Genomic DNA, 13,407 nt, shown 5'->3' with positions numbered 1-13,407 from the left:
AAATCAAAGCGGAAGACAAGCGAACCCAAGGTGGGGTGTGCCAATCCGAAGAATCCAAAGCGAGGGAATAGGTGGAAAAAAGGCAAGCAAACCCACGTCGGTGTGTGCACAAATCCAAAGTGGAACAAGCAAATCCGAGATAGCAAAGGCAGAACGAGGAGAAAAATCTTGATGATATTTGAAGGTTTTTACCCTGAATTTCTCTAGGATTTGTGCTAAGCTTGGGTTTTTTTCTCGCCTTCCAGGTATAATTTATGGCTAAGTTTCGAAATTGATTGGTAGGATTACACTAAACCTAACTTTACTTTGAGCATTCGCATACAATACAATGCTTTTCACACAAAAGTTTAAAAACCGACATATAGAAAAATTTGCAGCAAATCAGACGAGCAAAATCAATGTGAAAGACAAGTGTTTTTGCTAGGGAACCCAAGGCCGCATGCACGAATCCGATGTGACGAGAAAATTCGAGATGGCAAAAAGGGGGAGCGAACCCAAGGCAGCATGCACGAATCTGAAGTGGCACGAGCAAAACCTGTTGGAATTAGGGTTGCAGAGAAACACACACAGCTTGGAGAAGACGAAGGAAGCTCAAGGCACACAATAGAGAGTGTGTTACTTAGTGTGCTATGGAAAGATTGATAGCCATAGAGTGATGGGCGTATATATAATGCACGGGGGAAAAAACCTCCTAAAGAGGGAAAAAATGCCCCAGCGGTCCTAGTGTGTTCACACACATCACTACCACATGTATATGGTAACAACTCCCCCATGGAGTGATGCGGTGAACGAGAGCTGGCACATGAGTAAAGGGAAGTGCCATGCCTGAGGACAGGATCAGTCCACAAAGGGGAGTAAGCCCAAAGCTTTGCGGAAAGCTTCAAGCTTCTCACGAGACAATGCCTTTGTGAAAAGATCTGCAAGGTTCTCCTGTGTTGGCACATAAGCCAAGCTGATCTCTCCTGCTGAGAGCCTCTCCCTCACATAGTGGTAAAGCACCTCAATGTGCTTTGTGCGAGCATGAAAAATTGGGTTCCTCGCAACTGCCAATGCGCTCTGACTGTCAGTGTAGATAGTGTTGGCAGTGTCCTGTCCAACACCCAAATCATCCATAAGGCGTCTGAGCCATACACACTCAACCGTAGTTGTGAAGACTGCCCTGTACTCAGCCTCACAACTTGAAGTGGCCACAGTAGGTTGCTTCTTGCTCAACCATGATATACGTGAACTGCCAAGCATGAAACAAAAACCACTTGTGGACACTCGCGTGTCAAAACAACCAGCCCAATCTGAGTCCGAAAAAGCATGTAAGTCTGGCGGAAATGATCCCCCCTTGGGATAAAACAAGCCAAGATGTAAAGTGCCACTAAGGTAGCGGAAAATCCTCTTGACAGTCTGCCAATGCTTAGACCCTGGGCTATGCATAAATCTGCTGACCTGTGAGACTGCAAACTGAATATCTGGCCTCGTGTTGCATACATAAATGAGGCAGCCAACAGCAGTTTGGTAAAGAGTGACATCAGCAGGATCACCAGCATCATGTAGACTCAACTTCAAACCTGTTTCCATGGGAGTGGCAATAGGTTTGCAATCCTCAAGTCCAAACTTACAGAGCAATGTCTCTATGTAACTTTTCTGACACAAGGCAATACCACCATCACACTGCTTAAACTGTATACCCAAATAATGATGCAACAGCCCCAAATCTTTCATCTTGAAAGTAGCATTCAAATGAGCCTTAAATTCAGCAATATGTCTCTCATTTGGTCCAGTGATCAGCAAATCATCAACATAAAGAACCACAGTGAGAAGTACATCACCCTCACTCTTTACATACAATGTGCTTTCTGTTGGACTGTTATGAAAGCCTTGTTTGACCAAATGAGTGTCAGCTTTCTCATACCAAGCACGAGGAGATTGCTTCAACCCATACAAAGCCTTGTTACATTTGCACACTTTGTCCTCTTGTCCTTTTATGACAAAACCGCGAGGCTGCGTTACATAAACTTCCTCAAATATGTCACCATTCAAGAAAGCAGTAACAATGTCTGATTGATGTACATCCCAACCAAAATGAGCTGCCAATGCACATAGAAAACTCACAGTAGCCATACGACAAGTGGGAGCAAAAGTCTCTTCATAATCTATGTCTTTTTGCTGTGCATAACCCTTTGCAACAAGTCAAGCCTTATGGCGATTGATCTCACCATCCGGCTTGCGTTTCAACTTGTAAACCCACTTCGTACCAATGGCCTTTTTGCCAGGAGGCAAATCACATAAAGTCCATGTGTCATTTTCTATAAGTGCATCATATTTTGATTGCATGACAGCCATCCAATTTTCTGAATTTTGTGCTTCATCAAAAGTCAGAGGCTCCTCAACATCATGTAAGCTAGACACAGCCAAAGCATAACAATCTAATGCATAAGATGCATGGCGAGAGCCTGAACGAGTACGACTAGACAAAGGTGCATCCAATTTACTGTCACGCAAAGTGTGCACCAGCCATTATGGCATACCTCTAGCCTGCTCATTTTCAGCCCTTTCCTCATCAAGTACATCATGTACATCTGCATCAGTAATAGGCTGATCTAGAACATTTTCAAAAACCCCCATAGGCTGTACATTTGCCTCATTGGAACTTACATTCGTATTTCCACCACTGAAAAGAGGCAACAAAGTGTCATAAATGTCCCGTGAGCTTACATTACTGTGTCTAGTACATGACAGCAAGGGCTGAACAGAATCTTCCACAAACACTACATCCCGTGAAACCAGAATACGTTTTGTTTGCGGATGATACAACCTGTAACCTTTGCTTTCAGCACTATAACCAAAAAAAATACATTTGACAGCCTTATCATCCAATTTTCTGCGCTGCACTTGTGGCACCAAAGCATATGCCAAACAGCCAAAAACACGCATGTGCTCAATAGAAGGCTTTCTATCATGCCATGCTTCATATGGAGTAATAGACTGCAAAGCTTTCATAGGACACCTGTTAAGTACATAAGTGGCACACATAATGGCCTCAAGCCAAAAAGAATGCGGCAAAGCTTGACTTTTGACCATACATCGTGCCATTTCCGTCAGTGACCTGTTTTTCCTCCCAGCAACACCATTTTGCTGAGGTGTATAAGGCACTGTACATTGGTGTTTTATCCCACGACTAGCCAGAAATGCATTAAATTCATGAGACATATACTCCCCCCCTCGATCAGAACGGAGGGTGCCCATAGTACATTTCGAGACATTTTCAGCCATAGCCAAAATTGTTTGAAGCACATAAAAACTTCGGACTTCGCTTTAAGCGGAAATACCCATGCATGCCTGTAGTAATCATCAATGAAAGTCACGAAGTACAGGTAATTGCCCAAGGACGGAGTTTGCATGGGCCCACAAACATCACTATGCACAAGCTGCAACCTGCATGTGGCCTGAACTGAACCATCCTTTGGAAATTTAGAACGCTACATCTTACCCAAAATACAGCCTTCACAAACATGTTTGACAGGTGCTTCAAGAGGTGGCAAAGAAGCAACCATATCAGATTTCTGCAAACGCAGCAAACTAGCAAAATTCAGATGACCAAAACGTGCATGCCAAAGTTTTGCATCTGAAATAGCCCTTGAATCTGCAACAGCATTTGCAAAATTTTGTCCACACTTGTCATACAAAGTGATCTTATACAGCCCACGGCACAAAAGCCCGGATGCAACAATTTCATAACCAAAACTGAGATCATGAACTGTACATCTCTCATCCACAAATTTGACTACAAGTCCAAGTCTAGCAAGTGCGGATACAGACAAGAGATTCTTCTTGATCCCAGGTACATAAAGTGCATCAACAAGTGTGAAGGAACTGCCATTAGCAGCAGTGAGCACAATCTTTCCAACTCCATGAACTAGATAAGAGGCGTTGTTGGCACAAGTGACTCAATTCCCATGAGGGACTGACTCGCGTGAGGTAAACAATTCACGATGTGAGGTAATGTGCTTTGTAGCACCACTTTCAAAATACCACACATGTGAATCTGCAGCAACTGACAAGCATGCATCATGGACAGCAGGATTGTAAGTGCACTCTGTGCTAAAAGCTATTCTGCATCAACATCAGCATTACAGTCTCCTTTCACAAAAGACTCAACAATGGCTGCATTTGTAGTGGAACCAGCATTTGCAGTGGAACCACCCTCTTTCTTCTTAGCATCTTTGGCCTTCAACTTAGGACACGACTTGATCAAGTGATCATTGGCTTTACAATAATGGCAACGCATCTTCTTTTTGCCCTTATCACTAGAATTGCCAGACGAAGTACTGCCAGCAGAAGCATTAGGAACAGAATTTTTGCCACTCGCAGCAGAACCATAAGAAGTGGTTGCATTGTTGTAACCACCCTTTCTTTGAGAAGCAATAAAAGCCTATTCAACTGCACGCTGCCTAGTCCTGTTTTTTCTAGAAAGTGACTCTTGCAACAGCAATGTGCATAATGCATCAAACTTGACAACTTCAGGATTTCCTTGGGTCATCAGTCTCCAAGTACTAGCAAAAGTCTGGTAGGAATCTGGTAAGGCATCAAGAACAGTTTGCACAAGGGAACTGTCTGAAATGACTTCACCTGCAGAAATAAGCTGCTCATTGATATCCTTGACACTAGCAAGGAAAGTGTCCATATCATCTTCCTCATGCATAATCTTCGACTCCAGCTCTTTACGCAGCAAAGCAAGTTTAGCCTCATTGCGGCTTGCATAAAGACCTGCTGGCGGCAGTGTCAGGCCTTTACTGCTAAAGGATACGTCTTGCCAATAACCGTAAGCGGAACGGCCATCGGCAAGGCGAATCATCTTACGTCCCGGGATTGGGGCCGAGCGGGGGTTAAGCATAATCTCAGATCAACAAAGCAGTGCTCAACTAAATAATAGATACTACCGCGACCTTTCCGATCCAGGAAAGCGACCGGACTTGAACCGGTGCCGTTTCCTTTCCTGGTACATAGGAATGCTCTATCCCTTAAGCTACGTGAGCCAAACGGGGAAGCCCAAGCCTGTTTTGTAGATTTTGCTGAACGGATGTGAGGAACAATGGTGCGCTTCATAGACAACGCAATCAATGCATGAGTCTGCGCATCCTTAGCATCCCAACGAGCTTGTTCTGCCGTAGGCAAAACAACTCTAACTGCTGCAATCCTTGCAGCTAGACCTTCAACATCCTCAACATCGCCTACATCCTCAGAACCAGGACGTACATCACTGCCCTGCACAATGTTCCAGACACCCTTTGACACAAGAACATGTTGCATCATATAAGCCCACATAGGGTAGTTGTCCCCATCCGACCTGTCCTCAACACATCTGTGTTGTTGTTGTCAGCCATGGTAAATGCTGCACCTGATGTGAAAACTGCCCGAAAATAGGAGAAACGGAGCGGGAACAACTTGTGCTATATAGCACAAACCGTAAAAGACTATAAGGCACCTGTTATGCAGAAAACCGCACTGACAGAAATTCTGCACAAAATGACGAAATAGCCTGTGCAATACTGCCTGTAGTGGAAACGGAGGCCGAAATGAGCCCAAATCAAAATTCTGAGCAGACCAAGCTCTTCCAGCTTTCCCAAAAATTTTGTCGACCTGCGAACGCTCGCCAAAGCTCACTGAAATCGGAGAAAATGAGCAGGCGTGTGCTGGAGCAGCTGGCGACTAAGCCCGGGAGGACGTGACCTGCTCTGATACCAATTGTTGGAATTAGGGTTGCAGAGAAACACACACAGCTTGGAGAAGACGAAGGAAGCTCAAGGCACACAATAGAGAGTGTGTTACTTAGTGTGCTATGGAAAGATTGATAGCCCTAGAGTGATGGGCGTATATATAATGCACGGGGAAAAAAACCTGCTGAAGAGGGAAAAAATGCCCCGGCGGTCCTAATGTGTTCACACACATCACTACCACATGTATATGGTAACAAAACCGAGGTGGCAAAGGCAAGAGGCAGAGAAAATTTACACTAAATTTCTTTAGGCTTTGTGTTAAACTTGGTTTTTTTTCTTGCCTTCAAGTTAGAATTTTGTTGCTAAATCCATATTAGCTTCAAAAGAATACAATCCCGTCACGTTAATATAAATTCTCTCACTCAAAATTGTGAGTATAGCAAAAAGAAAAGAGAATTTATGGCTAAATCTCAAAATTTATAGGTAAACCTAAGTTTACTTTGAGCATTTGCACACAATACAATGTTTTTTCAAAAAAGTTTAAAAACCGACTGATTGAAAAATTAAAGGCAATTTTGATATGTTTCATCAATGATTTTTTCCTAAAATTTGTAGGTTTTCTCATCTTCAAAACTAGAATTTAGAGGTGGATTTCAAATTTTCATATGTGAGAATACACAAAACTTGTGTTTTTCTTTCAAGCAATCTCATAGCCACTCATATACACAATGCTTCTGCTGAGACACTTGGTAAACATGCATATGAAAAATTTTAGCGCAATCTACTTCTACTATAGGAGCATTGGAAGCTTTGTATTTGAAAACAAATTAGAGGTTTAATTGAACACAAGCAAATCCGAGGCAGAAGGTGAGTTAACCCAAGGCAGCGTGACCGAATCCAAAGCAGCATGAGGAATCCGAGGTGGGAGGGAAGATTTAGATGTGAATCTCAAAATTTATATGTGGAATTCTGGTAAAATCAGGGTTTCTTCTCACCTTCAATCAGGTAAATCTCAAAATTTGTACGTAGGATTACACTAAATCTAGATTTTCTTTGAGCATTCACATACAACTTCTATACTATATATAGTGGAGCTTAAAATTTTTTAGGAAGGCCCAGAGCATCCACATAAACTATTAGGTGACCTTATTTTGCTTTCATTTCTATAACATTTGAAGGTGCCGATGGTGCATAAGTGTACATGAACAAATAGTGTACACGTACTAACCTACTTATGCATCGTTATGATATAATGAACACTATTACCATACTTGTGCACAAAACATAGATAGAGATGCAAGCAAGTGTGGCATCTGTAGAGAAACATAGACAGAAGGGCCAATCACATTCTGGATATTAAAAGAAAGTCAACTCATCTCTTTGAAACTTGAAGCTCTCTTGCTACATTGGAAACTATGAGCCCTAATAATGTTTTCACAACTCCACTCTTAGACATGAAAAGTTTTATGATTACACATTGTACCAGTTATGGGAACTCATATTTAAAAACTTGTTTACTTACTCAGTTTGTACTTTTGCATTTGGTAGCACTTCTATCAACCCTAGGTAGACCAAGGGGAAAACGTCCTTCCTACTATATAGTAGGTTATGATGTGCACTATTGCCATGCCTTGCTCTCACAAGAAAGAAGCAAGGATAGAAGCAAGTAAGAGAGTGGAGTCAAAACATTGAATCCAATTGTGTTCCCGTTGTTGAAACCAATTCTATTGAACCCACTCCATTGTTGAAACCAATTTTGTTTCCATTGTTGAAACCAATTCTACAGAATCCAATCCATTTTCAAACAAAGTTTTATGATCACATTGAATTCTCTTACCTTTCAAATATTTCACACCATGCTAACTTATCTAAGCTATATAATCAAGCTTCGTAGCATTGCTAGACCCAGAAACACAAAAAGGAGGACTCTCTCTCTCTCTCTTTATCTGTCCAACCTAATAGAAGTTTATTGAACAAGGGCTAACAACTCACAAAAGATAATTTCTTTGAGCCTAGCTCCCAAGCTTGGTATTAAAAAATAATTTGCAGCTACATATTCATATTTGTTAGAATTTGTCAAGAGGTTGTGTCATGCATCACTTTTAGAAATACAACAGACTATACATGTAGAATAGAGTATTGATGGTGTTCCACTCGAAGGAAAAGATAGCCCTATGAGAATAGTGGCCATGTTTCTTTGGTGGCAGCAACGCGCGGGTCACATACTACTCGAATCTATGAATGGTGGAATTCTATCATCATAATCATTGCAGAAGACAAACCCACCAACAACTGCATGCCACCTCAACTTGTGATTCTTGGAGTGTACTTACATCAGGCAAGTGTTGTACTTGTTGCGTTTCTGAACCTACACAATTGCCAAGCGTTTATTGGTTCTCCTCACCTCGACCCTTTTGAAGACCGGGGAATGGTTGCTTAGTGACCATTCCCATAATCAGCACTCCTGACCTCTGTTTGTCGCCCTAATCGCCCTAATTAGTGGGAATGGTGACCATTTCCTACACCTTAAATTTATGAATACTACAAATCTCTTTTGCGATCAGCGTCCATGGGGAGGATTTGACACGTGGGAAATTCTGATAAGGTCAATATTCAGGACGTGTCTAATAACGGGCGGCGGCAGTATCGCATGGTGAGGTCAAATTTGTGCACGTGGCAGGCGCTGATTCTTCCGTGTAGAGAGCAGGAGGCTGCAGTTGGATATGCTCTAATTTAAAAACATGAAAAGTGCTGGCCCGGCCCGCCCCAAGGCACGCGGGCCGGAGAAGGAACAAACAGCTTATAGATAAGGCCACGGCGCCACGGCACTCGATGCGACGGACTCTCATCAGAATATCTCTTCTCCAAAACACTCAAAATTAGCGAACGGCACCTGCTCTATCTCTCTCTCGCTGTCTGTCTCCTCTCTCTCACACAGAAAAATTACAAAGCGCGCGCACACATACGCACGCATCCCTCCGCTCAGAAATTTTACAAAGGTTATGATGGATAGAGAGTCTGTGTTGAGTGCGGCCGTAGTCCTCGTATTGGCTGTTATTCTATTCATGTTTTGGCTACACGCTTGTGGGAGATGGAAGCAGAGGCGCGCAGAGGAATTAGACGACCAAGAGGGAGCTGCACCAATAACAAGAAAGGGGCTAGATAAGGCAGCGTTGGAGGCGCTTCCCACGTTTGTGTACAGCAGCGTCGACATAGATCCTATTCATCATTCTCATTCTCATTCTCAGCAACGTCAGGATGGCAGCACAGAGCGCAAGCAAATGGTGGAGTGCCCTGTGTGCTTGAGCGAGTTTCAGGAGGCGGAGAGAGGCCGCCTGCTGCCCAATTGCAGGCACCGCTTTCACGTGGACTGCATCGACACGTGGCTGCTGGCGAATGGCACGTGCCCTGTATGCAGGGCCAGCTGTGCGGCGGACGTGGCGGTGCAGGTGGCGCAGGGGCAGGGGCAGGGGCAGGTGTCGGTGGGCGTCGTGGGCGTGCAGTACCCCACCAATGTCCTGTTCTGGGGCAGCAATGTGTCAGTGCTGGCAGTTACCTCTGCTGCTGCTCCCATTCAGATCAGCACTGTGCCCCATCGCGACGGTACAGAGGCCGCAGCATCAGCATCAGCATCAGCATCAGCATCAGCATCAGCGCCAGCGTCAGCGTCAGGATCGTCCTCCACCTTCACTTCCTTGAGGCGACTCCTCAGTAGAGAGCGAATTCACACCCCTCCGCTCTACTCCAAAGTTTAAGGCCCTTACCCTTACCGACATGGTGGATTGGTCGCTGTCCGTTAAGCCTTCAGACCTTACTCCCCATAAGCATAGCCTTATAGTGCCCTCACACACTCCTTTTTGGATGTGGGACGATGAGTTTGGATTGGCCCCTTCCATTTTCTAGATGAACCTTCCACATTTCCTTCTTGTACATTAGCGCTATCATGTTGTACCCTGTCTATATAGTGAAGCCCCTTCCTATACTATGGGTAGCATATCTCCTTTCCTGCAATAGCTCATTAAACCTGTTGCCGGAAGTCTGTGCTATTTACACGAGACCTTAGAATTTTGCTCTATTTACAAGACCATATAAGCTTTGTAATCGGAACACTATCTTGTATACAAGAGCCAAGCTTTATAAGCAGATAACTTTTTCCTTTCACTTTTTTTTTTAAAAAAATACGGAACATAAAAAGTGGTTTGGGGATTCTTATTGAACAATCCTCTATGTACAACTCGATCATTCCCTTTATCAAGTAAAATTCGAGGAGCAACTATTTGTTGAAGAGGAGTACAAAAGGTGAGCACAAAAGGGCCTTTGAACACATTATCATCATGGCTCTCATAGTCGAGATCGTGGTCTTTATAAAGAGGAGTACGGTCTAACATCTTTAAGGAAAGCCGTGGTTAATCCAAAGTGGATAGAAGTAATGCAGACCGAGTATGACAGCATTATGAAAAAACAACACTTGGGAGCTAGTGAATTGGCCAAGAAAGAAGGGGATCGTCGATACAAAGTAGATTTAAAAAGCAATGCAAAGCTCATGGCCTGCAGAAAAAGGTCGAAGCAAGATTAGAATAACCAGGTTTTTCGCAAGTTCAAGGTTTTGATGTTATAAAACCTTTGCTCCAAGAGCTCATATGATCACTATTCATACACTACTTGCATTAGGTACTCCTCAGACTTGGCCTATTTTTCAAATAGACATGAAATCAGCTTTTCTTTTTTTTCTTTTCTTTTTGCAAAACTCACAATTGTGAGTGATTGTATTAAAATGCCACCAAGAAATATACAAATCAGCCTCAAGCTCATGCCGAGCCTTGGGGGCCAAATGAATACATCAGAGCTTAGTTAGAAGTACCTAACAACATACTATTACCAAAAGCCCAATCCTTTACACAGCAAGGCTCCATCAAATGGCAGCAGTCGCCCTAAGCCAATCATCTAGGATTTGCCTTTTACCTATCACCAATATTAACTCCTTACTTTCTTGTACAGTCTTTGAGAAGTTTGCCCCAAAAGGTCACTATCAATGACACGACAGTTCCTCGCTTTCCATATATTGCTGAAAAAACAATATCTAACAACTTTACAAATTAGAAGTGCACGACTACAAAACTGTTTTCCTCCAACGCATAGATCCTTCTTGAAAAATCCGACCTTCCACATTCTCTGTCTCCATTTGCACACCTTTCCTGCCAAGCCTTTAATAATTGGGCATTCCATGAAGAGGTGGACAAAGTCTTCCCTAGCCAATCTGCACCCTAAATATCTATCAGACTCGATACCACGTACCTAAATCTTGAACATGTTGACAAAGCTCCCCACAACACCTTCCACAAAAATATGTTTATAAAATGAGGCCACCCTGGATTCCAAATGTTCTTCGTGACCTCGACCCATCGAGCTTTCGACCATTGTTTGTTCAAAGGGGCAAACCAATCGTCCTTGTGTATTAATGCTGGGTAAATGCCCTTGGTATGAGTTTTAGAGGATTGGCTACTCATGGGCCATTTCCAAGCTTTCCACTCAAAAGTGGATTCCCAAATCGACATGGGAATGTTGTGCAAGCCTTCAACACACTCTATTGACTAGTAGCTTCTCAGTGCCATTGAGTTGAAATTGGGCAGCCAACAGATTAGAGGGTTTCCAACAGTTACTGTTTCCATCCCAGAAGTGGATCAACCACTGGAGTCCTTTCTTGTTCATCCTTCTTGCAATTTCTCTCCAACACGAGTTCACAATTACACCAATAGCTTTAGAAAACCAAGGGGACTAGTGTGAGATAGATTTCACGAAGTGTCTGGTTAATCCACCCCATTCAAGTATCCATGTCGCTCGATTGCACTTTTGCACCAGCTCACTCGTGATGCCACCTAACCTCAAGCTAGACCATCTCGGGGCTAAGAGTTTGTCATGCATATCGATTCCTTTCCACTGCCCACCTTTAGAGAAAAATTTTGCCTTGTCTATCATCTCCTTGGTCATGATAGACCAAGACTGGTCTTTTTTTGTGATTGAAACCATAAACTTGGCACAAAGGGCCTCAACTTGAAGAGCAAGGTTGAGAATTCTGAGGCCTCCTTAAACCATCGATCTAGCTTTTCTCAATAAATATATCAAGGAGGAGGTATGTCTGGTCAATTTTGAATAAATCCACAAAAGGGAGAATGTGTGCAAATTCTGTGGTGGGTATGATGGTGGCGAGAACGCGCAAAGAGAGAGGAGTTGGGATGGGGCACATGCTGCGAGAGGATAGTGAGTGGTGAGGGTGGAGCAGTTCAAAAGTCGAGATGCCAAAAGAGGGTTGCATTCGACAAAAGAAAGGAGACAAAGCTACCTATCTTTGTTGCGAACAGGAAAAGGTGTGTGTGTGTGTGTGTGTTGGGGGGGGGGGGGGGGGGGGGGGGGGGGGGGGGGGGGGTTTATATTTAGGCATTACCAACAAAGAAATCCACTTTCTTTGTTGGTATGGTATATCTAGCCCAACCATCAAGATTTAAATTGCTCATTCAGGAAATTGGATTTGTAGGTTGTAAAAGGCTTGGTATGGCCTAAATGAGGCACCAAGAGCATAGTATAAGAGAATAGATTGTTTTTTGAAAAAGCTTGGTTTAACCTTAGTTTGGATCTTGGACACTGACATGTCATGTGGACATTATAATGTCTTGAAACTTGGAAAAAATCATAGGTCATTTCTATGATCCAAACAATGTCAAATGGAATTTTTTGGACCGCTACCAATGGAGAAAACTTAAATATGCAAGAAAAAGGAATTTTTGATATATAGAAAAGTTTTTGCAATTTAAATGAACACATTAGTGTCCCTTAATTTTTGCCAGTTTTTGTCCTACCCACTCATATTGAATGATTTTTTTCCAAGGCCAAATGAATTTTGTTTGTCATAATACTTTATGTGCCACTCTATAGACTTACAAACACCATATATTCATGTAGTTTAGAGCAAATGACTTTTTTTTTAATATGATTTATGCATCAAATACTAAAATCCACACACTTTTGTAGACATGCTATTCAAGAACCTTCTTTTAGTTAAATAGTAATTCTCAAAACAACTTTGTAAAGGTTTTCTTATGTAGTCTACCCATAGAGCAAGTCACACACTGTGTAAGTTGGTGGAAATTTATTATGATTTTGCAATGGTATTTTCTACAAAATGATCCAAAAAGGAAAAGGACACTATAATGTCCGATTGTGGTACCAAACTAGTGTTAAGCAATAGCGCTTCTAATGCATATTTGTTTGTGCTAAGAAAAGATGAAATGTATGTCATTATTATACTGTAGATAGATCAAAAGGATTCATATTTGGGAGTCTACCTACCAAAGAAAACTTTGCGGATCTTCACAACTCTTGGGAAGGACCGACTACTTTGACATCTTCATTGATTTGGACTTGACCCTCAGTCAACTTAGTTCAACTTTGGCTGGGCCTTTATTTTTTCGAGGGGGGGGGGTTAGAACATACTCAATCCCTACATCTCAACATGTCCCTCGTTTAGATGTATTTTGCACATTTATGACACCCCCATTATGAGGAGAAGCCATCAATGTGTATATCTTTGGTGGGATTTTGGCTTAAACGTCAAAGTGGTGGTTGTTATCGTTCATGGTACTAAGCTAATTCCTAATATGATGCCCTTTGATACTATAGTATGTGTTTATGCTATATAGCGAAC

The 13,407-nt window shown here is 42.6% G+C and overlaps 1 protein-coding gene across 1 annotated transcript; it reads left to right on the top strand.

Annotated features, from left to right (window-relative positions):
- The first annotated feature begins 8,537 nt into the window (after nt 1–8,537).
- Nucleotides 8,538–9,869, top strand: LOC147423014 (putative E3 ubiquitin-protein ligase ATL45). Its single transcript, XM_086502108.1, has one exon. The coding sequence runs from the start codon at nt 8,711–8,713 to the stop codon at nt 9,461–9,463; it is 753 nt and encodes a 250-aa protein (XP_086358234.1). The 5' UTR covers nt 8,538–8,710; the 3' UTR covers nt 9,464–9,869.
- Nucleotides 9,870–13,407: the final 3,538 nt, after the last annotated feature.

The sequence above is a fragment of the Adiantum capillus-veneris genome, chromosome 26 (genome assembly GCF_014529385.1).
Source record: "Adiantum capillus-veneris isolate H3 chromosome 26, ASM1452938v2, whole genome shotgun sequence".
Lineage (NCBI taxonomy): Eukaryota > Viridiplantae > Streptophyta > Polypodiopsida > Polypodiales > Pteridaceae > Adiantum > Adiantum capillus-veneris.
Note: the sequence above shows the minus strand (reverse complement) of the source record. Positions and strands in the feature narration are given on the sequence as shown.